The sequence below is a fragment of the Chiloscyllium plagiosum genome, unplaced genomic scaffold, assembly GCF_037043375.1.
Source record: "Chiloscyllium plagiosum isolate Xiang-an unplaced genomic scaffold, Cpla_swu_hap1 HiC_scaffold_6, whole genome shotgun sequence".
Lineage (NCBI taxonomy): Eukaryota > Metazoa > Chordata > Chondrichthyes > Orectolobiformes > Hemiscylliidae > Chiloscyllium > Chiloscyllium plagiosum.
The window spans coordinates 18,335,874-18,362,152 of NW_028270144.1; the positions used below are offsets into that span (position 1 = coordinate 18,335,874).

The 26,279-nt window shown below is 41.4% G+C and overlaps 1 protein-coding gene across 4 annotated transcripts in view; it reads left to right on the plus strand.

Annotated features, from left to right (window-relative positions):
- The window catches only part of nalcn (sodium leak channel, non-selective), a 296,924-nt gene that overhangs the window by 60,771 nt on the left and 209,874 nt on the right, over positions 1-26,279 (plus strand). For all 4 annotated transcript variants that reach the window (XM_087987922.1, XM_043691273.2, XM_043691274.2 and 1 more), the window contains exons 10-11: positions 5,213-5,299; positions 26,054-26,185. In XM_087987922.1, the coding sequence (XP_087844048.1) occupies positions 5,213-5,299; positions 26,054-26,185 (219 nt within the window). The remainder of the gene's footprint in view (positions 1-5,212; positions 5,300-26,053; positions 26,186-26,279) is intronic.

Below are 26,279 nucleotides of genomic sequence, written 5' to 3' on the forward strand. Positions count from 1 at the left end.
CAAAGTCCCGAAAGGTCTTGTGCTTCTATAAGTTCTCTCGTCACTCTTCCAAACTCTGATACCGGCCTAGTCTACTCAACCGCTCCTCATAAAATCCCTCCGTACCCAGGACCAACATGGTGAAGCCTCACTGGACAGCTTCCAATGTAAATATAGCTTCCTCAGGTAAGGGAACCAAACTGCTTGGTATTTCAGGTGTGGTCTATCTAGCTCTGGATTAGTGGTGCTGGAAAAGCACAGCAGTTCAGGCAGCATCCGAGGAGCAGTAAAATCGACATTTCGCGCAAAAGCCCTTCATCAGGAATACAGGCAGAGAGCCTGAAGAGTGGAGAGATAAATGAGAGGAGGGTGGAGGTGGGGAGAAAGTAGCATAGAGTACAATAGGTGAGTGGGGGAGGGGATGAAGGTGATAGTTCAGGGAGGAGGGTGGAGTGGATAGGTGGGAAAGAAGATAGGCAGGTAGGACAAGTCATGGGGACAGTGCTGAGCTGGAAGTTTGGAACTAAGGTGAGGTGGAGGAAGAGGAAATGAGGAAACTGTTGAAGTCCACATTGATGTCCTGGGGTTGATGTGTTCCAAGGCGGAAGATGAGGCATTCTTCCTCCAGGCGTCGGGTGGTGAGGGAGCAGTGGTGAAGGAGGCCCAGGACCTCCGTGTCCTCAGCAGAGTGGGAGGGGGAGTTGAAATGTTGGGCCACAGGGCAGGTGTGGTTGATTGGTGCGGGTATCCCAGAAATGTTCCCTAAAGCGTTCTGCTAGGAAGCATCCAGTCCCCCCAATGTAGAGGAGACCGCATCGGGATACAATAAATGATTTTGGTGGATGTGCAGGTGAATCTTTGGTGGATGTGGAAGGCTCCTTTAGGGCCTTGGATAGAGGTGAGGGAGGAGGTGTGGGTGCAGGTTTTGCAATTCCTGCAGTGGCAGGGGAAGGTGCCAGGACGGGAGGGTGGGTTGTATGGGGGCGTGGACCTGACCAAGTAGTCACGGAGGGAACGGTCTTTGCGGAAGGCGGAAAGGGGTGGGGAGGGAAATATATCCCTGGTGGTGGGGTCTATTTGGAGGTGGCGGAAATGTCGGCGGATGATTTGGTTTATGCGAAAGTTGGTAGGGTGGAAGGTGAGCACTAGGGGCGTTCTATCCTTGTTATGGTTGGAGGGGTGGAGTCTGAGGGCGGAGGTGTGGGATGTGGACGAGTTGCGTTGGAGGGCATCTTTAACCACGTGGGAAGGGAAATTGCAGTCTCCAAAGAAGGAGGCCATCTGGTGTGTTCTGTGGTGGAACTGGTCCTCCTGGGAGCAGATACGGCGGAGGCGGAGGAATTGGGAATACGGGATGACATTTTTGCAGGAGGTAGGGTGGGAAGAGGTGTAATCCAGGTAGCTGTGGGAGTCGGTGGGTTTGTAAAAAATGTCGGTATCAAGTCAGGTCGTCATTAATGGAGATGGAGAGGTCCAGGAAGGGGAGGGAGGTGTCAGAGATGGTCCAGGTAAATTTAAGGTCAGGGTGGAATGTGTTGTTGAAGCTGATGAATTGCTCAACCTCCTCGCGAGAGCACGAGGTGGCGCCAATGCAGTCTTCAATGTAGCGGAGAAAGAGGTGGGAAGTGGTGCCGGTGTAATTATGGAAGATGGACTGTTCTACGCAGCCAACAAAGAGACAGGCATAGCTGGGGCCCATACGGGTGCCCATGGCTACCCCTTTTGTCTGGAGGCACCTTGTATAATCTTTGCAAGATTTCACTTTTTTTTTCTGTTTTGCTTTGAGATTTCCAGCATGTACAGTTCTTTATCAGTTTTGTGGCAAGCCAAATGTTACGTTTGTGATTGTTAAGTATAATGATTATGTATGAATAGATAGAGTGGATGTTTTAGGTCTATTTTCCTATTTCCTTTGTGTACGAGTGACTTTGTCAAATATCTAGCAGGTAAGTCTGTCGACTGGCAAAGCACATTTTCAAAAGTAGCCCCGTATAAAGAACAAAGAAAAATGCAGCACAGGAACAGGTCCTTCGGCCCTCTCAGCCTGCGCTGATCCAGATTCTCTATCTAAATCTGCTGCCTATTTTCCAAAGGATCCCTCTGCATCCTGCCCATTCATGTATCTGCCTAGATACATCTTAAATGATACTATCGTGCCTGCCTGTACCACCTCCACTGGCAATGCGTTCCAGGCACCCACTACCCTTCGCGTAAGTAACTTTCCACGCATATCTCCCTTAAACATTTCCCCTCTCACTTTGAACTCATGACCCCTAGTAATTGAGTCCCCCACTCTGGAAAAAGGTTTCTTGCTATCCACCCTGTTTATACCTCTCGTGATTTTGTAGACCTCAATCAGGTCCCTCCTCAATCGTCATCTTTCTAATGAAAATAATTTTAATCTAATCAACCTCTCTTCATTGCTAGTGCCCTCCAAACCAGGCAACATCCTAGTGCACCCTCTGCACCCTCTCCAAAGCATCCACATCCTTATGGTAATGTAGCAACCAGAGCTGTACGTAGTATTCCAAATGTGGCCAAACCAATGTCTTATAGAACATGATGTGCCAACTCTTACTATCCCGGCTGATGAAGGAAAACAAGCCATATGCCTCCTTAACCACTGTGCTGACCTGTGTTGTCACCTTCAGGGTACAATGGACCTGAACACCCAGATCTCTCTGTACATCAATTTTCTCCAGGACTTTTCCATTTACTGTGTAGTTTGCTCTTGAATTGGATCTGCCAAAATTCATCACCTCACATTTGCCCGGATTGAATTCCATCTGCCATTTCTCTGCCCAACTCTCCAATCTATCTATATTCTACTATATAATCTGGTCAGGTGAATTGGCCATGCTAAATTGCCCGTAGTGTTAGGTAAGGGGTACATGTAGGGGTATGGGTGGGTTGCGCTTCGGCGGGTCGGTGTGGACTTGTTGGGCCGAAGGGCCTGTTTCCACACTGTAAGTAATCTAATCTAATCTACTCTAATCTGACAGTCCTCTTCACTATCTGCTACACTATCCAACCTTAGTGTCATCTGTAAACTTGCTCATCAGATCACCTATACCTACCTCCACATCATTTATGTATATCACAAACAAGAGTGGTCCCAGCACAGATCCCTGTGGAAAACCACTGGTCACAGTTCTCCATTTTGAGAAACTCCCTTCCACTACTACTCCGTCTCCTGTTGCCCAGCCAGTTCTCTATCCATCTAGCTAGTACACCCTGGACCCCATGAAACTTCACTTTCTCCATCAGCCTACCATGGGGAACCTTATTAAACGCCTTACTGAAGTCCATTTAAATGACATCTACAGCCCTTCCCTCATCAATTAACTTTGTCACTTCCTCAAAGAATTCTATTAAGTAGGTAAAACTATGACCTTTCCTGCACAAAACCATGTTGGCTATCACTGATAGGCCCATTTTCTTCCAAATGGGAATAGATCCTATCCCTCAGTATCTTCTCCAGCAGTTTCCCTACCACTTACATGAGGCTCACTGGACTATAATTACCTGGATTATCCCTGCTACCCTTCTTAAACAAGGGGACAGCATTAGCAATTCTCCAGTTCTCCAGGACCTCACCCTGTTCAAAGATGCTACAAAGATATCTGTTAACTCTCAAAATTCAAAGTTTTATTTTGATCAGGCCCCAAAAGCAAGCAGGTAGAAAGACAAAATCCCTGAGCCACCTGCTTCTGGTTTTAAGAGAATTGAGGGGGACTGTTCTGCCCGACAGGCAAGTAAGATAATTAGCCAGAGCCCAGGAAGGACTGGGGATGCCTCTTTGTTCGAGAATGAGTTATATACCTTGAATACCACTCTGCATCGAGCCTGAATCACCACAGCCTGTCCAGAGACTGTCCGCACAGCATTAGTATCATGAAATGTCACACTGCAAACATCTAGACAACTGAGGTAACTGACCCCACAGCCGTACCCAGCTACTCTGTCAATGCAATTGCCAGGTGGTAAAGCTAATGAATAAATTTGGAGATATCCCACTGTTAAACATGGCAGAACCCGCAAGAAGCCTGGTCTCCCATTCAAAATTCTTTCACTCTATTCCTAGCACTGAGTATATATTAAGCCCAATGCTTTTTTATGTGTTTTGCTCACTGAGTGGCATTAACACTGTGGAAACAATTGCTCAACCTCCTTCACTTATTCCATGATGAGGCATTTTACTATCCAGTGCGAGGCCATTCAGCCCATTGTGTCTGTACTGGCTGTGTGAAATAGTCACCTACTTCGTCCCATTTTCCCACTCTTTGCCTTTTATTATCTTTTTAAATACTTAACTAACCTCCTCTTCAAAACTTCTGTTGAAATGATTTCCAGTGTCCTTTCAGAAAGCACATTCCAGACAAGAACAACTTATGTTTAAAAAATAAACAAAAATTCTCCTTGTCTCTCCCTCTCGTTCTTAAACGGAATTAAGGATCTCTGTCCTCTGATTACCATCCCTTGCCAGTGGGAGCCAGTTTCTTTTTTATTTGCTCTATCAGAACTCCTCATTATTTGGAATGTCTCCATTAATTCTCCTCTTATTGGTTCAGAAAAGATTTACAAGTATGTGGCTGGGATTGGAGGGAGAGACTGAGTAGGCTGGGGCTATTTTCCCTGGAATGTTGGAGGCTGGAAGGGTCTTCATATAGGTTTGTAAGATCATGAGGGGCATAGATAGGGTGAAGAGCCAAGGTCTTTTTCCCAGGATAGGGGAGTCCAAAACTAGAGGGCATGGGTTTAAGGTGAGAGGAAAAAGATTTAAAAGGGACCTGAGGGGCAACCTTTTCACGCAGAGGGTGGTGCGTGTATGGAATGAGCTGCCATAGGAAGTGGTGGAGGCTGGTACAATCACAACATTTAAAAGGCATCTGGATGGGTATATGAATAGGAAGGGTTTGGAGGGATATGAGCCAAATGCTGGCAAATGGGACTAGATCAGTTTAGAATATCTGGTTGACATGGATGAGTTGGACCGAAGGATCTGTTTTCACTCTGTACATCTCTATGACTGTTATTGTTTTCAACTCAAATAAGAATGAATCAGCTTCTCCAGTTATTACTTATAACTGCATTCCATTATCCCTGGTACAATCCTTGTAAATCTTCGCGTAACCTCAGAATTGTTGTAAAATTTATTGAATCGGTGTATTATTTTCAGGTTATAGTATTTGAAGTATGTATGTTGGTGAACTGTATCGTCTTTTCTCTGCAGATGTTTCATGAAGATGCAGCTGGTGGATGGCAGCTGGTAGCAGTAGACATGAATAAGCCCCAAGGTAGAGCCCCAGCATGCTTGCAGGTATGACTGCAATTTGTGTTTAATAAATGTGTAGTTCCTCTCAAATTAAGATTTTTGAAATAAAGTCTGTTATTAGCAATAACAGTTTGCATTTGTTTAGTGACTTTAACATAGTGAAACTTCCCAAGATACGTCACAGGAGTAATTTTGAAAGAAAATTTGGGACAGCACCACAGAAGGGGCTATGAAGGCAGGTTAAAGTTTGGTCAAAAGTGTTCAGGAGGGACTCCGAGAAGGAAACAGCAAAGTGAAGGGGTTTGGAGGAAACCTTAAAGCTTGAAGCATGCAGTAAGGCAAACAAATAATGTCTGTACTATTAAATATGTATTAAATAATTTGAAACCAGTAGGAATGCATATTGTGTAAATTGTTGTCTCTGGGAGGAAGTTTTGTGCTGTGAATGTCTCCACATTGCTTCTCAGTATTCTCCGTGATCAGCGATGGGAGTTGAGTTGTTGAAGAAAGAACTGAATTCTGCTAGTTTTTCTCTTTATTGCATAGAATTGTACAGCACAGAAGGAAACCATTGGACCATTGTGTCTGTTCCAGCTCTTTGAATGAACTCTCCAATTAATCCCAATCCCCCTGCTTTTTCCCTTTTGGTGAAACCCTGCAATGTTTCTCCTTGCTGAATAATTATCCAATTGTCTTTTGAATGTATTGTTTGAAATCTGCTTCTATCACTAGATCAGGCAGCCCATTCCAAAACACAACAGACTTGAAGGAAAAACTTTTAGCATCAGTAAGTAGGTAGATCCAGGGAAATCCTCACTTTTAACAGCCTGTTGTTAGTAAGTTGTCCACCTAATAATCTTTTTCTCCCTTTCTTTTCATTTTAGAAAAGCTATCCATTATCACCAATTTTCCAATCCTTTCACAAATGATCATTCAGTGCTTTTGGAGTTTTAATATTTTATTCAAGGTCGAAATTTTCGTATTATACCAAATGTACAGCACAGCAAGTGGCCATTTGGCCCAGCTGGTCCCTGTCACAGCTTTATACTTCAAATAAGCCCTTTGCATCGCTGTTCATCTCACCTTACCCACATATCCATCCATTGAATTCTCCTTCATGTTGATCTAGCTTTCCCTTAAATACTTCTATGCTATTGCTATTCATATGAACATATGATTTAGGATCAGGGAGAGGTCATTTTGTCCATTGACCCCGTTTCGCCAATTAGCTGATCTGATTGCTGCCTCAACTCCACATTCTGGCCTACCACCATTAATCTCTGACTCTTCTGTTAGTTGAGAAACTATCTATCTCTGCCTTAAAACTGTTCAGTGACTCTGGCTGTGACACCATCTGAATAAGAGATTTTCACAGACTCGCTGGCCCTTCTCTTATTTCTGCCTTAAATTGGGTGCGCTTAATTTTTAAACCATGCTTTCTAGTTCTAGTCTTTCTAGTAAGGGGAAACATCCTTTCAGCATCCACCTTTCAAGTCTCCTCAGGATCTTGTGTTTCAATAACATGATTGATCATGGCGAGGTTTGAGAAGATTTGTAGCTCAGGTTGAGGTTCTGGATGTAGGTTTGTTCACCGAGCTGGAAGGTTCATTTCCAGACGTTTCGTTACCCTACTAGGTAACATTTTCAGTGGGTCTCAGGTGAAGCACTGTACATGATGTGTTTGGGTTTCTTTGAGTTGTTGATGTCATTTCATGTTCTTTTTCTCAATGGGTGGTAGATGGGGTCTAACTCGATCTGTTTGTTGATAGAGTTCTGGTTGGAATGCTATGCTTCTAGGAATTCTCCTGCATGTCTCTGTTTGGCTTGTCCTAGGATGGATGTGTTGTCCCAGTCGAAGTGATGTCCTTCCTTATCTGTATGTATGAATACTAGTGAGAGAGGGTCATATCTTATTGTGGCTAGTTGATGTTCATGTATCCTGGTGGCTAGTTTTCTGCCTGTTTGTCCAATGTAGAGTTTGTTACAGTTCTTGCACAGTATTTTGTAAATGACATTAGTTTTGCTTGTCTGTATAGGGTTCATTAGTGGCTGTTTTAGTGTGTTGGTGGGTTTGTGGACTATCATGATGCAAAGGGGTCTGAGTAGTCTGGCAGTCATTTCCAAGATGTCTTTGATGTAGAGGAGAGTAGTTAGGGTTTCTGGACATGTTTTGTTTGCTTGTTTGGATTTGTTGCTGAGAAATCGACGGACTGTGTTCATTCGGTACTCATTCTTTTTGAATACACGGTATAGGTGATTTTCCTCTGCGTAGATCTCTGTGCTGCAGTGTGTGTTGGCTCGTTGACATAATGTTCTGATGCAGCTTCGTTTGTGGATGTTGGGATGATTCTGTAGTTCAATATTTGGACTGTATGTGTTGTTTTCCTGTATATACTGGTTTGAAGTTGCCCATTGGCTGTTCACTCTACTGTGACATCCAGAAATGGCGGTTTGTTGTTGTTTACCTCCTCTTTAGTGAACTTTATGCCAGTAAGGGTATTATTGATGGTCTTGAAGGTTTCCTCTAATTTCCAACCAGAACTTTATCAACAAACACATCGAGTTAGACCCCAACTACCACCCCCTGAGAAAACGAACAGGAAATGACATCACCACAGGAAATGCCATCACTACAGGAAATTACATTGCCAACCCAAAGAAGCCCAAACATATAAATAGAAATCAGGAATCATTATAGTGCTTCACCTGAGGCCCACTGAAAATGTTACCTAGTAGGGTGATGAAATGTCTGGAAATGAACCTTCCAGCTCAGTGAGCAAACCTACATCCATGATCGATCATGCTTCTAAACGCCAACAGATAGGGACCCAAACTGTTCAGCCTTTCTACGTACCATAACTCGCCTTCCATCCCAGTTGTCAATCAAGGGTACCTTCTCTAAATTGTTTCTAACATATTTATATCCTTTCTTAAAGAGAAGACCAAAATTACACATGGTATTCTCAGGTGGTCTCCTAATGCTCCGTACAACTGTAACAAAACTTCCCTACTTTTACATTTAATTCCCCTTGAAATAAATAACAACATTCCATTTGCCTTCCTAATCACTTGCTGTACTTGCATGCTAATGTATTATACATATGGTAGGGTATGTAATATAATGCTTTTCTTCCGACCAAAGTGGTCAAGTTTACATTTTCCCATAGTATAGGTCATCTATCATTTTCTTTTGTCCCACCCACTTAATCTAGCTCTATCTCTTTGCAGACTATTATGCCCTCTTCAAAACTTACCCTTCAATCTATCTTTGTCTCATCATAGATTCACTTTCTTCATCCAAGTTATTGATATGATTTATAAATATTTGAGGACCCAAAACTACTCCTTGGGGTAGTCATCTTGCCAACTTGAAAATGATCCATTTATGCCTACTCTGGTTTGTGTTAGCTAACCAGTTCTCAATCTATGCTAGCACTCAATATTCTTTCAGTTTTTGTAGTAATCTTTGATGCAACATCTTGACAAGTGCCTTCTGGAAATCTACATATAGCACATCCACAGGTTCCCATTCATCCACATGTTTTGTGCTTCCTCAAAGAACTCCAATAAATAAGTTAAATATGATTAGCCTTTCAAAACCAGGTTAACTCTGAACATTTTGGATTCATATTTTTGAAGTATGGTACTATAATCACCTTGGTAATTTTTAGTAGTTTTCCTGGTGTTAAACTAACTTATCTGTAGTTTCACACTTCCTATTTCTTTGAATTTGCAATTAATGGGACCATCCCAAAATTCAGGGAATTTTGGAAAATTAAAGCCAATGTATCCAGGATCTTCACAGCCACCTTTACACCCTAAGAGGAAGTCTATCAGAATCCAAGGCCTCGTCAGCATTTAGTTCTAATAATTTCTTCAGTATACTTTTTCTGGTGATTGTAATTATTTTAGGCTCCTTTCCTTTCACCCCCCCACCCCCAATTCACCCCCAATGGTATTTATTTCCTTTGAAAAGAAGATAGTGACAAGACATCTGTTTAATTCATCTGCAATTTCCTTATTTTCCATTATTAATTCCTTATATCCATGTTCTAGAGGTCTAACAGTAACTTATTTTCTTTTTAGATGTATCAGATCTCATTGATTAGCTGGAAATCAAGACTACTATTCTCTGAATCATCACAAAAGTTAAAGATTTTCTGAAAATATGTAAAGTTGCCCAATTTACTTATAATTTTGGACGAATGTTAGAAGAAAATACAGACCAAGTTTCCATAGTTACCAAGGATTGTGTTACAACACAAAAGCAAACCTTTTCTGTTAATTAACCTAACACCCAGAAAAGCTTGCCTGTAATCTGTTAAAATATGAGTGACAGAGAACTCCTAAATTCCACTATTTACAGAAAGTAATATCAATTTACTTTTTACTCTAAAAGAGAACATTAAACAAAAAAATTCATAAATGTAAGCCCCCCTTTCTCCTAACTGCTTACTCTCTGACTCCAACTCTATAACAATATGCTGTTCCAATAAGATATTTATTAAAATTACATTTGATTAATCTCAAAATCACACAGTCTTTGTCCTCCCTACTGTCTTCAGGTTTCCTGCTGCTCATCTCCTTGGGTCATTTTCTTTATTTTTACTGTGAGTATATTTCACATGAAAAAATACCTTTGTTACAGAGTGTTTTTTAAATTTCTTTGACAGCAAGATGTTACATGGGCAATTAGTTCTCCAGCAGTTTTCTTCTCTCCAGCAGTTGTTCCCTGACCAATTTTCAAATGTCTTCATTCATATACTCCCAACATCGAATCGTCTCTTTGGTTCGATGTTGGCAAAACAATAAATTCAAACTCAATTGGGTCTTAGTATCCTGGGGTATCATCTAAACTGATTGGTTCAATTCAAATTGTTGTCAAAACAGCAACCAAAACTCAGATATCTATTTTCCAGCCAAATGTCACATATTTTCAAATTTCCAGTACACTCTGGGACTGCCATCTAGTCATATACACAGGTGCTTGTAATCTCTCAGTTCAGAACAGCATTCTCTCTCCCTTAAAGGTTTAGTACGTGCCTTCAACTTCATAACAATTGCTACTTATTTAAAATAAATAGATTATGGCTACATATAAAGAACTAAATTATATTCTAACCCCTTATAAAACTCCTCCTGCATCCACATACAGACAGGCACATACGGGCAAAAAAAAAAACATTTATGCTGTGGTTGCAGGGAAAGACTAGGAAGGCAGATCAATGATCCATGTCCACAGAGTTGACTGAGATTATTCCTTAACTTATCAGGACTTGCTTGTCATTGATCTCTTTCTTCCAGGTATTTTCTGTTTACAATAGGCCCAGAGCAACTTATTCAAAACTTATAAAATTTCTAACTTATTGGTCAAACACAACAGCTTACTGCAACTAATGAGGGAAAATAAGGCTTTCTTCAGGCTTTAGGTGTTGTTTACTGCCGAGAGAATGACACCACTCCCCTATTCAGAGGTCCAAAGGCTTTTGAACATATTGTTCACAGTCCCAAGCCATTCATCTATCTAGGAGTGAAACACACAGTTGTTGGAAGCAGAAGGCTTTTGCTATTAATACTGAGCACCAGTACACAGACAATTCAGCGACTTGTTGCCAGCAGAATCTCCCTCATACACCTGGTTCCTGCCTCCTGGTTACAGCTCGTTTACAGTAACCATCGCCATCTCTACTTGAACAAGTAAACAGCAATGAGTGTCAGTAACCAGATTTTTAAAAGTGCAGCAATCCTTTCCACAATCCTTGATTTTATAATAGACCTTTCCCATTTTAAATACAGAAAGTTATAAATATATAGTATAGTATATATATATATAAAATATATATATATCTGTAGAAACTCTTACTATCATTTTTAAAATTTCCAGCTAGCTTTCTCTTCTAATGTAATTTGTTCTTCCTTGTTAACCTTTATAGTCACCTTTTACTGTTCTTCATATTCTGCTGAATCTTCTGGCCTCTCACACATCTTTGCACAATTATATACTCTTTTATTTAGTTTGATGTTACTATTTTTAACTTCTTTATTTTGCTACAGATATGATGTCTTAGACTATTTCTTAATCACTGGAATGTATTTTCTGACTATTCTGAAATAGCTTCTTAAGTGTCTGTTACTGCATCTCAAACTTATCCCTTAGCCTATTTTCCTGGTTCACTTTAGCCTGTTTACTCGTCATGCCCTAATAACTGTCTTAAGTTTACACACCAGTCTTAAATAGACTCTTCTCTCCCTCAGACTAAATATGAAATTCTGTCATGTTATGATTCCTGCTACTGAGCAGTGTAGATGCTATGAGGCCATTGCTGAGTCTTATCACATTCTCCATAACAGATCTAGAACAGTTGATTTTAAGAACATACTATTCTATGAAACTGATTCGAAGCCCCTCCAAGAATTCCTCATCCTGGCTACCTTTGCCAATCTGATTAATTTTGTGTGTAGATTTGTAGATAAAAATCACTGTATCTTTCTCACAACCCCTTCCCCCCCCCCCCCCCCCCCCCCCCCCCCCCATTATGTCTTCTTGTGTACCCTATCTATAGTGTCATTATTGTTAGGATGGGAGTTTGCTTTAAACCATATCCACAAGTATTTACCTTTTACTGTTAATCATCTCTTCGCAAATTGATTCGATATATTGACCTCCAGAACCAAGATATTTTCTCTCTACTATAGCAATGTCATCATTAATTACAGCTATCCTTCCAACTTTTCCTACCTTCTTTCTTTCCTGAATGTCATGTATCCTTGAATTATCATGACTATGTCCTTGTCATCTTGCAGTCATGACTCTGGAATGGCCATCAGAACCTATATATTTGTTTCTATTAGTGCTATCAATTGATCTGCTATGGTATCAATACTTACATGCATTCAGATACAGAGCCTTTTGATGTATTCATTTCAACCAGTTTTTGAGTAGGGAGTTCCCTAGACTTAACCCTCTCTGGATAAAGAGGCTTCGCCTGAGTTCCCAACTGGATTTATTAGTGAATCTTTTATATTGATGGCTACTAGTTTTGATATCCACAGTGGAACCATCATCTCAATTTCTGACTTATCGAAATATGGGTGCAGCATTGAGCAGATTGAGATTTGAGTTGCATTAGATTTATCAAATGGAAACTTTCCACTGACATTGTTGGTTTAATTAAGATAATGAGACATGACTGGCGGAGGATGGGGAGGTAGTATGAAGCCAAGCATATCAGCAAGGTCAAAAATGGAATAAAATGCATGTTGATGTTATGGGGGAATATTTTCTGAGGCATCTTCATTATTATATTCAATTGGGTAGCTTTGGATTCTGAAAAATAGCCTGTGGTTACTTTTGCACAAGACAGCATGAATCTATCTAATTTATTCTTGTAAACGTAATTGTGCTGATGCAATTACGCTCTGTCAGTTTATGTTGCAGTTCTATAAATTTAATCAACTTCAGAAGAAAAACTTAAAAATAAATTCCAAATTGGTGATTTGCTTTGATCTTCACTGCACTCGCCATCTATTTAACGTCCTCTCAATTTTACCTTAAGGTATTACAGTCACCGCACGTTCAGAAAAACACCCAAATGCAATAATCTTAGTGAGTCCTCATTCTGGAGAAGCTGTCTGAGCCATTGCCAGTATTTTCAGTTTCCAGTATTTTCTGCTTTTAGTTCAGATTTCCAGCTCTTGTAAAGTTTTCTTTTAATGCTGTAGTTAACAATAATGATTCATGAATTTTTTTGTGTCAATTTGGTAACTGTAAGCAGTATATACCCAACGTTAGCAATGATAAATTGATGGTCTTCAGATTGAACAGAACTTACAGCAAAGAAAGGATTCAGTTGACCCATGTTGGTGTTTATTCTTCACGCGTGGCCTATTCCATTCACTTTAATATATCTTGAGCAAATGCTTCTATTCCTTGCTCAATTGTGTCTTTATTTAGATTCCCCATAAATGTGTCTAAGTTATTTACTTTAATCATTCTCTGTGGTAGCAACTTCCACATTATCACCACGCACAGACTCAAAGCATTGTTATAATGCATGAATCTGTTCGGCCCATTGTTTTTGCACTGGCTATCTGAATGAGCATTATGATTTTGTGTCATTCTCCTGCCTTTCTGCTGTGGCATATTTTCCATTCAAATGACCATCTATTACTCTCTTGATTGCCTGAATTGAACCTTCTTCCTCTATACTCACCAGTGTGTTCCAGTTCTGGTCTCCCTCACAAATGAAAGCACCATTTTCTCCATTAAAAGCCTGTTAACCCTTCTGTGATTTAAAAAATCTCTATTGGGTCATCCCCCTCAATCTTCTCGTTTCCAGTCTGTTCAGCCTCTATGGTTATAACCTCCCAGTCATTTTTGGATTTCAGAGACTGGGGTAGATATCATTCTAGATTAGAGTGGTGCTGGAAAAGCACAGCAAATCAGGCAGCATCCAAGGAGCAGTAAAATCGACGTTTCGGGCAAAAGCCCTTCATCAGGAATCTTACCTAGTAGATATCATTCTCACATTAAACAGTGAGCTGGTTGTTCATATTGGAATGGGGAGATTTACTAGACCAGTACCATGGATCAGTTGTCAGAAAAGCAGACAGTACTGAAGTCATCATTTGGCCCATTGAGTCTACACTGACAAAACTGCTCTAATCTACATGTGTCCTGCTTTCCAGCACTTGGCCCATAGCTTTGAATGTCATGACATTTCAATTGCTCATCCAGGTATGTTTTAAAGGATGTGAAGTTTCCTGCTTCAACTTCCCTCCCAGGTAGTGGCATTCCAGATTCCCCCCACCTTCTGACTGTAAAGAAAATGTCCTCAAATCCCACCTAAACCTCCTGCCTTTTACCATAAACTTTTGCCCTTTTGTTATTGACCCTTAAGGGGAGCAGCTGCTTTCTATCCACTCTATCCATGCCCCTCATAATTGTATGGCCTTCAATCAGGTCCCCTGTCAGATCTCTCTGCACTGAAGACAGCAACCCAAATATATTCAGCCTCTCTTTACATCCAAACCATCCCAGACAGTAACTCCAACATAATCTCCCTGCTCTTATATTCTATGCCATAACTGTTAAAGGCAGGTGTCCCTGTTCCTTCTTACCTTTCCTATTGACCTGTCCTACCACCTTCAGGGAACTGTAGACAAGCACCCCAAGATCCCTCTCTTCTTCTGAGCTTCCTAATCTGCTACCATCGAGTGAGTATTCCCTTGCCTTGTTATTTCTTCCAAAGTGCATCACCTCATACATATCAGCATTAAATTCCGTCTGCTCAACTGGCCAAGATAGCCTCCTGTAACCCAGTATCTTCTTCCTTACTGTCAACCACCAGCCAATCACCAGCATACTTCTTATCATCCTCCCCTATATTTTCTTCTGTATCATTATCTACATATATATATATATATCACAAATAGTAAGGGACCCAGCTGGTTATGTTGGGAGCATACATTACTTGAAGGAGACTGGCCAAGCAGAATTGTTCTCCTTTGGACAGACTAGGCTAAAGCGCAGTTTAATAGAGATGCTCTAAATTATGACATTTGATGGAGCAAATGAGGAGAAATGGTTTATACCAACAGGAGGGTCAGTAACCAGAGGGACACAAATTTGAGGTGAGCAACAGAAGACTCTATGGGGTGATGGGAACTTATTTTTCTCAGTGAGTTGTCAAGATCTGGAATGTGTTGCTTAAAAAGGCAGCGGAAGTGAATTAAATAGGAGTTATCAAAACAGAATTGGATAAGTATTCCAGAAGGAAACATTTGGAGGGGTATGGGGAAAGAGCAGGGGGAACAGGACGAACTGTTTAGCTCTGTTAGAGAGCCAGAACAGGCTCACTTGGTCTGAATGGCTCCTGTCTGTATTGTATCACTGTAAATGAAAGAGTAAAAAATGTATTTACTGTTACCATTGGAATTCAGTATGCTCTACAGCAAACATATATTCTTTATAACGTTAGAATCATCTAACGGTAATGCTGGGCAAATCCGATCCCAGAAGGAAACCTTACTGGAGAGGTCATGTTTAATCTTTGGATTATTTATCATATGGTGAGTCACTGAAACACATTTACACAAGGCCACTTATGTTCCTTAACAATACAACATCAGGTTTTACACAAAAGAGAAAGCAAACAGAGCTTGATATCTAAGACAGTTAAGAAGATCGTAACACACAGTAAAAAATAAAGTTGTGTTCTCTAACACTACTCTTTGTAGATGTTTCTGTCTCAACTCTTTAAACTTTTACTCTACTGACTCCCCTGAGTTCCTTTTCTTTGATTAAAAAAAAACACAACAGCAGGTTATAGTCCAAAAGGTTTATTTGGAAGTACAAACTTTCGGAGCACTGATTCTTCATCAAGTAGCTACCTGATGAAGGAGCGGCACAGTGGTTCAGTGGTTAGCACTGCTGCCTCACAGTGCCAGGGACCCAGGTACAATTCCCACCTTTGGCAACTGTGTGGAGTTTTCACATTCTCCCCATGTCTGCGTGGATTTCCTCTAGGTACTCCGGTTTCCTCCCACAATCCAAAGATGTGTCAGGTCAGTTGGTCATGCTAAATTGTCCATAGTGTTAGGTACATTAGTCAGGGGTAAATATTAGGGGAATGGGTCTAGGTGGGTTACTCTTCGGAGGGTCATTATGGACATGTTGGGCCAAATGACCTGTTTCCACACTGTAGGTAATGTAATATAATAAGCGGATGTTGTGTGATTTTTAACTTTGTCCCCCACCCCCTCCACTGCAGTCCAACACTGGCACCTCCTCATCATTCCTTTTCTTTAGACAATTTACAATTATATCAAAACTCTCCTGTCTTGGAACTTCCACAAAAACTAAAACACTTTAATTATAGTGACTGGTTGCCCTAAACTAAAACTTGGTTCTCGTTTGAGAAACTTTCCTCCATTCTGATCTGAACTCCACTGGCGCATCTGAACTGAGACCTTAAACATTCTGTTCTGAATTAAAAACTAAACAAGTGGTTTTCTAACCTGTTGTAAATTCAGTGACATGCACTTTCCATCTATTAACACTCCAGGGGATTCTCCCAGTCACCTGACTACAATCACTTGTTAGCTTGGAATTAAAGTATTTAGTTCACTGCTCCAGTTCACTGGACTCTCTGACCAGTTTAAAAACAGTAATCTTCACAGATCACACCCACATCAATCTGACTCTATTTTCCAATCCAAACCCCAAAATATAACATATAACGCACTTTCCCTCACAATATAAATGGGTAAAATAAGAATATGAAAGCAATGTTGCATGAAGCTGGTGTTCTATGTTCCAGGCTACTGAAAAAGGCCGAAAGCATGAGAGTTAATCATTTTCAATTATACCATACAAAGATCTGAATATGGCATGACCATATCTAAAACCTGAACAAAAACAATTGAGTTTAGAAGTTATAGCCAGAAAAAAAATCTACAGAGCAACATGCTTGGTGTTGTTCAAATGACTTGATGACAATGCCCCCATTAAAGAAAATAAGAGAGGTACTTGTATTTCTATAGCACCTTTCGTGACTTAAGGATATTCCAATTAAAGACATTTTTTGAAGTTGCATCACACTACGTACATGTAAAGCAAGAAGTACTGCAGCCTGTTACACACAGCAAGCTCTCTCAGACAAAGATATGATGGCAATCAAATAATCTGTTTGTGATGTTAATTGAAGTATACATACATGGGTCAGGGCTCAAGAAAGAATTCCTATGCTCTTCTTTGAAGAAAGGGTTATCTGATGATTTATGTGATAGAGTGCACACACCCCTCTCTCACTCTGTCAGTACGTCTGATATTACAGCCTTCCTCACGGGCTTCCACTTTGAGGCCTGTCTGCCCCCCCCCTCCAAGGCAGTCCCGGTCATTATCTTCCTTCCCAGGACTGCAGCCACCACCTCCATAAAGTGAGAATGTGAAGATCTGGGGGCACTCCCTCCTCTTATGGGTGATCTTGTCCTCACAGCAGGGAAAGCAAAGAAATAATTGTTCTTACCCTATCAGTGTCACCTCAGCAGTGACCTGCTGGTGCCTTATATCTATGCAAGGTCCTCAGGTGAGCGTTTCCTACCCTGGTTCCAGGTTGTCCTTTGGGCCTATGGGTGCTGACCTCAGAGCAACCCCTGTCAGGCTGCCTTGGTTTGATAGGAGCCCATCACTGAGAAAAGCAGTGAAGCTTTGCAGAACTGTAGGGTCATTCTCTTTATTTTTAAAATTCATTTATGGGATGTGGATGTCGCTGGCTGGGCCTGAGTATATCGCCTGCCGGTAGTTCTGCCGGACAAGGTGGGAGTGAGCTGCTTTGGAGAACTGCTGCGGTCTCTTTGGGGAGGTAATCCGGGATTCTGACACAGTGAGACTGAAGGGTCAATGATATAGTTCCGATTTAAGATGGTGAGTGACTTGAAGGGGAACTTGCAGGTGGTGGTGTTTCCACTTATATGCCACCCTTGCTGCTTTAGATGGAAGTGGTTATACGTTTGGAAGTTGCTGTCTAAGGACCCGTGGGAATTACAACTATGCATTTTATAGATGGGACACAGTGCTACTACTGAGTGTTAGTGGTAGGGGAGTGAATGTTTGAGGACATGGTTCCAGTCATGTTCAATGCATTGCCCTGACTGGTGTCTAGCTTCTCAAGTATTGTTGAAGCTGCACCCATCTAAACAAGTGGGGAGTATTCTTTCAACAACTGTACCTCGTTGATGGTGGATGGGCTTTGGAGAGTCAGGAGATGAGTTATTCACTGCAGGATTCTGAGCCTTTGACCCGCTTTTCAGCCAGATAAATATTGTGGATATGTCCAGTTCAGTTTCTGGTCAATGGTAAACCCCAGGATGATGAGAGTGCGAGATTGAGTGAAGGTAATGCCATTGAATGTCAGAGGGCATGGCATGTTCAAGTATTTAAATCAATTCCTTTTTGAACCACCTGATGAAGGAGTGGTGCACTGAAAGCTGGTGCTTCCAAATAAACCTGTTGGGCTATAACCGGGTGTTGTGTGATTTTTAACCTTTTTGAAAGTTCCTTTTAAATCTCATCATCATCCCCCCACACTCTCTATTTCCCTGCTACCAACACCACCACTCCTCATTCCAGATCAGAACCAGAAGAAAAAAATGGCCTCCTTATTCCTAACAAACAGAATAGTCTTTCTCACTCAAAGAACAAGTGTTGATGCTATTGCTTACTCATGACCATTAGTGATTCTATTTCAGCGGGTCCCTCAGTAGTATTGTGTTTATTCAAGTGAGTAACAGTAGTTTGCCACCGTTGACTCTCTGGAACTGTAATATGGTTTACAATCACAGTTCAAGTTTTCAACCCTACATTTCTTCAAGCTTGTTCATTGACAATGCAAATGAAACAGAATGACTTTTTTTTTCTGTGTAAACACCCCAACACAGTAACGGTTAACTCAGCAATATTAAAGTCTATTCTTCAATAATAAAAAAAAGTCAATAACTCATAGAACAGGAGCATTAAAATGCTGATGCAGTGGTTGTGGTACAGGATATCTCAGCTCATTGATTGCAAAAATAAAACGTTTGGCGCTTTTTCATAAATTATATTTGTCTATCAATTACTTTTTATTACCAAATGTTAAGTAGCCATTAGAGAAACAAAAACCTTTTGAAAATTATCACTCTAAAAGCCGAAAGAGTGATTTTTTGAGACTTGAGTCAGTGGGTACAAAAACTATTCTCCGTGTTGAGTTGTCCTATATTTTTTGGATGATGGATAAAGTATTATATTAGGATGTCTAGACCAGCTGCCGTTGATGGCCTCTTGAGTAGTCTCCTCTGGCTCTTCGTCAACTAAGTGTCGTGATGTGTTCCACAGTTTAGGAATGATGGCCATAATCTCACTTTAGGTTGTTCCTCACCTTCCACATTGGGAGCAGAATCATAGAAGCCATACAGAATGGAAGCAGGCCATTCAGCCCCTCAAATCCACACCAACCCTCTGAAGAGCATCCTACTCAGACCCACCACCCACTCCTAATCCTGTAATCCTGCATTTCCCAAGGCTAACCCACCTAGCCTGCACATCCCTGGGTACTACGGGCAATTTAGCACAACCAATCCACCGAGCAGTCGGTTGCATAGTTCATAGCCTGTGCAATTTGATTGAGCACTGTCCACCATTGTCAGAGGTGGTTGAAGCCAGTGACCTCTCTCTGTTGTTGGCTCAGCAACGAGATGAAGATTCTTCATATGACATTGTCCCATTGTGTTCAAATTCCTCAGTTGGTCATAAGGGCACAAGTGGTTACCTCTCTCCAACAAAACATCTCTTTTTTTGCTGTGAGGTATAAGGAGCCAATCTGCAAGGTTTCCTTGAGCCGAAAGTATATAGAAAATTTATTAAAAGTTTAGGCTTGGGGGAAATCTGAAAAATGCAACATCAAGCATGCAGCAATCATGCAGTCACTTAGGTGCACGCACACTTATGTCGGTGTGAAACTAAAGGTAAATGGTGTCCAATACAGAGGACGGTAAAAAAAAATATGGTTTAGCATCTTTTGGTTGTCTTTGGGGTGTAAGGTTTGAGAAATGTTGTTTGGCTGCTCCTTAAATGCAGTCATTCATAGTGAATATTTAATTATTGACATTTCTCAGTTCCTTGATGATTTTGTTTGCAGCAGTTTTTGTGGGAACCAGATACCAGCTTATTTTAGAGAGTCATAGCGATGTACAGCACGAAAACAGACCCTTCGGTCCAACTTGTCCATGCCAACCAACTATCCTAACCTAACCTAACCTAGTCCCATTTGCCAGCACCTAGCCCATATCTCTCTAAACCCTTTCTATTCATATACCCATCCAGATGCCTTTTAGATGTTGCAATTGTACCAGCCTCCACCACTTCCTCTGGCAGCTCATTCCATACACACAACCCTCTCAGCATGAAACAGTTGCCCTTAGGTCCCTTTTAAATCTTTCCCCTCCCACCCTACACCTGTGCCCTCCAGTTCTGGCGTCTCCCACCGCAGAGAAAAGACCTTGTCTATTTACTCTATCCATGCCCCTCGTGATTTTATAAACCTCTATAAGGTCACCCCTCAGCCTCTGACGCTTCAGGGAAAACAGCCGCAGCCTATTCACTTCTTAACTAAAAAATGTACACTTCGGATTTTCCCAGTATTAACTTGTATTTAATACCTGAGATTGTATAAGTGTCACTGAGTACTATTCCATTCGATCTGTCTTTTTGTGCTTTTAGATTTGCTCTTTCAGTGACCCCTTCACCATCTTCCTGCTTTCCTACTTTTCCTATCCCTTTATGTGTATCTGTGATTGTTGCTCTGTCTCTCTGTATGTGTGTTTGCTTTACATGCCTTTGCATTTATTAGTAACTCACTGTCCTATTTCGTGTGTGTGCGCGTGTGTGTATATGTGTGTGTGTGTGTCTGTCCGTCTGTTGTCTGCTCTCTATATGTTTTCTATACGTTTTCTTTTTCTTTCTTTTTGCATGTTTCTTACACTATCAGTGGGGACACTCTCTCACTCATTCTGATAGATTTTCCATTCCAAAGATGAAACCTGTTACCTGCCATCTCATTAAAATTAGTGATAGCAGTACTGGTTGAAAAAATTGAGACAGCAGATTCTATCATAGAATCCCTTCAGTGTGAAAGCAGGCCATTCAGCCCATCAAATCCACACTGACCCTCCAAAGAGCATCCCACCCAGACCCACCCCAATACCTTATCCCTGCAACCCTGCGTTTCCCACATATAATCCACCCAACCGCACACAATGAGAAATTTAGCATGGCCAATCTACCTAACCTGCATAACTTTGGATTATGGGGGGAAACCGGAGCACCCAGAGGAAACCCGCACAGACACAGGGAGAATGTGCAAGCCCTCACACAGTCAGCCAAGAGTCAACAATCAGCCACACAGACAAGTCAGCTAGGATTGAACTCAAGTCCTTGGCTCTGGGGGGCGGCAGTACTAATCACTGAGCCCCTGTCCCACCCAATTCTGCTCATTTCTCTGCCAAAGTGATCTCAGAACTTCCCTTAACAAGCTGGTTCTGGTGTGTATTTTCAAGGGGCTCTTTGTGGGGTCAGTGAGTGATGGCGGATGTGCCAATGTACAGTGTTTTGTATTTGTGAATGCATTCCTGAGTCCTTGGTGGGTTTTGATAGGTGAAAACATGGCAGTTGGCCCACATTGGGAAGAATCCATTTGTTTTACAGAGTTTTAATAGTCCCATCTCAGAACACCCCTGCTACCCTCTGATACTGATGTGGATTATTTTTTTGAGCTTTTTTTTCTAATCAACCTGTTCAGAGATGTTATTACTCGCCTCTGGAGCAGGTGGGACTTGAACTCGAGCCCCCAGCCCAGGGGTAGAGACAACGCGCTACGGAATTCGAATTTCACTGCCTACTATGGTGGGTTTTGAACCCATGTGCCCATAACATTAGCACGGATCTCTGAATTAGTAGTCAAACAATATTTTGTATAATGAGTTTCAGATGTAAGCCTTTATTCCAGCAATGCCTGTAATTGAGCAGTCTCATCTCATTCTCCATGCAGAGGCTATTGGAAGTCTTGTTGTGATCCATTCATTCCAGATGATGAATTTTAATGTCCAGATAATTACCCATTGGGTAGCCAGCTTCAGATGCAGTCATCAATCCCAGCTATTAGACATTCCCATGTATATTTCTGAGAGTTTTGTTACTTTCATGTCAGGTTAGTTTGGCAGTCATTTTAAAGTGTCCCAGCTCTTTTCTAACTATTTATCTCTCAGTCCCCAAGTCCAAGGCTTTTATGTTTAGCCAATGAGATTTTAAGATTTAATAGTCTGTATTTTATCGTCATGAGACCAGGCAGTAGGTAAAAATCAGTTGGAGGAAATGTGGGCGCAACAAGTTCCCATAAAACAGCAAGCTCATAATTGCCAGTTAATTTTTTTTATATAAATTATGTTGGTTGATTGATAAATATTGGCCACAACTCCAAAGCAAAATCCCCAACTCCCCTTTAAAATGGTGACATGGAATCTTTTATAGTCAGTTGAGAAACAGAGAGATCTCACTTTAACGTCTGATCCAAAAGATGGCACATCTGACAGTGCAGTATTGAGTGGGTGTCGCACTGAGAGTGTTTACTTGGATTTTGTGCCCTGGGACTCGTTCTAAATATGTTGCTACTGTTTCTGCACAGACAAGAAAATGTATTAAAGCCTATTTTGCCACAATGGATCATGTTAAATAAGTTGTGAACGTTTACTCTGTCTTCAAGCGAAGCACTGAGCCATGATTCAATCAATGCACTTGAATTCACAATGAACGGCAGCTCATTAAAAAAGCAACTCCAAATTTTCATTCAAACTAGTTTAGTTCAAAGTAAAGCATCTTTCTAGTAAAACTTCATCTCTTTGAAATGACTTGACGCATGTTGATGATTACAGGAAGAAAGCTTTAGGCATGGCTGATGCATTTTGTTTTACTGTTCCTGATGTGCCAGATTTTGATGTGAAGGTTTGATTTAAATTCTAGTGATCTGGGCATTTTACTGACTTCAGAGAATGATATCAAAAGAGGCCATTTGGCCCATTTTGTCTCTGCTGGCATTATGAAGGAGCTATCTGATTAATCCCTTTTCCCTATTTTCTGTAGCTCTACAAGTTTTATTTCTTGATGGAGAGGGAGATAGTAGCCCACTGGTGATGTCAGTGGACATTAATCTAGAGGCAAAGTGTAATGCTTCAGAGACATGGATTTAAATCCCACTGCAGCCTCTGTTGGAATTTAAATTAAATATTGAAAAAAAATGGAATCTAAAGCGAGTCTCCGTAATGATGACTATGAAGCTAATATCGATTGTTGCAAAAAATAATTGATTCATTAATGTAGGGAATGAGATCTTCTGTCATACCTTTTGAAGGTGTAGAAATCTAATTCCATTTGAAATATGAAATTCGTTGATAAAGTGCTGGATTTTTAATCAAGGTGGGAATTTGCGGAAATGTGACCACCTCGCCCTGAGTTTGAAAACAGTTCACTCCCCCATCTCTCCCTTTCAGAATTCCTCTTTTCTTGTATCAACGCTCAGCTCTGGGAACAGAAACATCGCTGTCATCACTGTACATGTTGGACAGTACATCTGCTACACTTGTCACCAAATGTGAGACAAGTGTATCTTTGACAACAGGAAATAAATAAGATCTGGACATTTAATATACTTTGTTTCCACTTAGCTTGCATATTGTCAGAACTATCTTGAACTTTCTTTATAAAAAATCCTCTTAATTAAAGTCTGGGCAAAGAGTACGAAAATTAGGCTGTTTTTGTATCAGGTAGGCAATCTGCTTTGCCACATTACCATCTGATATGCTGAAGGTGAAAATGTACCCTACGATTTTTTTTTAAATTGGCTGTAAAACTGACTTTAATGGTCCTTAGCACTGATGTCAATTAAAAATGTGAAACTTGTACGTGGTTAATATCCCAGGGGGTCCATGAGGTGAGCTTGCAATATTTCTGTTTGAGGGAGTAATTGAATTTGCGTAATGGTCCCATCTTATCCATTAGGCAAATCAGCAAGGCATTAATTAAAAATACATCACCAACTCTGCACACATCTTGACTAGCATTGGAAATAATTTACCCGAGACCAATCTGCATTGCCAGTTTTATGTCGGGTGATGAATGGAGAATGAAGGCCAAGTGTATTTATGTGTCATGGGCTGAATTTTATGGCTCCCTTCCTGATGTACATTTGGCAGCAAGATGTGGGTTTGAGACATGGAGTATGCCAGGAGTTTGCCCCCACTCTCTTGGTGCCCACACTGTCTCTCTTGACTGGGGGCAGACAGACACTGCAATCCGCAGCCTGCCTGCCTGCTGTCTTTCTTTCCAAAGAGATAATTCTCAGGCAATTGAGTTTGTTAACAAGCCAGTTGATCCAAACAGTGTGATGCCCGCATCATTAAGTGGGTGGTGGATAGGTGGGTGACTTAAAACAATTTTGTGCAAAAGGCCGGAAGGTGGGAGGTTGCTTATTTTGGAGGGTGGTACTGCACGTGGGTGCTTTCTCTTAAGACTTTACCACTCCCCCTGATTCTTCAAAACTCACCTGACCAGTCTCACCCCCCTCCTTAGGCTCCCCAGTCCCTTCCCATCTCAGAATGTACCGGATCCTCTTGGATCCATTGTACTGCTCTGAGGGTTGGTGTGCACTAGGGCCTATCATAGTTGGACAGGCTGTTCCCAAGGGTGGAATGGCCTCCTGCTGAGTGCATTATTGTTGAGGCTGGGCCTTACCAAGTGTTGGTCATTGTGGTGCCAACATTCCTTCTGAGGAAGGTGCTTCTTTGAAACTCAATCCCGGTGTCCTTCACTTAATTCATCCTTCAACCCACATTAGGAATAAAAGCATTAAATAACTGTTCTTATCTCGTTTACTGTTTGTGGGATCTTCCTGCCTGCAAATGCATGAGTTCATAAGACGTAAGGGCAGAATTAGGTGACTCAGTGGTTAGCACTGCTGCCTCACAGTGCCAGGGACCCGGGTTCAATTCCCGCCTCAGACAACTGTCTGTGTGTAATTTGCACATTCTCCCTGTGTCTACGTGGGTTTCGTCCCACAATTCAAAGACGTCCAGGTTAGATGAATTGGCCATGCTAAATTGTCCATAGTGTTCAGTGATGTGTAGGTTAGGTGCAATAATCAGGGTAGATGTAGAATAATAGAGTAGAGGAATGTGTCTGGGGTGGGTTACTGTTCAGAGGGTCGGTGTGAACGTGCTATGCTGACGAGCCTGTTTCGGCGCTAAAGGGATTCTATGAGTCCGCTCTGCCATTCGTTCATGGCTGATATGCTCCTCACCCTCATTTTCCTGCCTTCTCCACATAACCCTTGAACCCATCATCAACTAAATATCTGTCTAACTCCTCCTTAAATTTACTCACTGCCTCAGCATCCACCGCACTTCAGGGTAGCGAATTCCACAGATTCACAACCCTTTGGGAGAAGTAGTTTCTCCTCAACTCTGCCTTAAATTTGCTACCCTTTATCCTAAGACTATGTCCTCTCATCCTAGAATGTCCCACAAGAGGAAGCATCCGCCCCATGTCTATTTTATCCAAACCTTTTATCATCTGGAATACCTCAATTTGATCTCAGATTGTCTGCCTTGCTCCCTACATTACAACAGCAGTTCAAAATGTTGGTAATTCTGCTCATAGCCTCTCAAGTGCCTCCCTTAAAACTTAGAGCCCAGAATCCGGTTGATGCCTATTCATTGACTTATAAAGGTTTAACATTAATGGGCGGCACGATGGCACACAACGCCAGAGACCCGGGTTCAATTCCCGCCTCAGGCAACTGTCTGTGTGGAGTTTGCACATTCTCCCCATGTCTCCTCCGGGTGCTCCCGTTTCCTTCCACAGTCCAAAAATGTGCAGGTCAGGTGAATTGGCCATGCTAAATTGCCCGTAGTGTTAGGTGTAGGGGAATGGGTCTGGGTGGGTTGTTCTTCGGAGGGCCAGTGTGAACTAGTTGGGTCGAAGGGCCTGTTTCCACACTGTAAGTAATCTAAGTAAACATATCTCATTGGTTTTGTGCTCTGTGCCTCTAATAATAAAGCAAAGGAAGAAGTATGATTCTTTTAAACAGATGCTTTTGGATATATTGTAGCTCATGATCTAGAATTTAAAACTTGTATGTACTATGAATGTTCTTAACTTAATAAATCATCATCAATAATGCTTAAAAACGTAATGTTTGTCTTTCTTCATAGAAAATGATGCAATCTTCCATTTTCCACATGTTCGTTCTGAGTATGGTTGCTGTTGATGTCACTGTGGCTGCCAGCAATTACTACAAGGGAGAGAATTCCAGGAGTCAGTATGATCTGTTTTATCTGGCAGAGGTGGGTGCAAGAAACTGTCAGTGATTTCCAGAGAGAAATATCTGATTCACTCTCTCATCCAAAAGTGTTAAATCACATGCCATTCTCTAGTCCC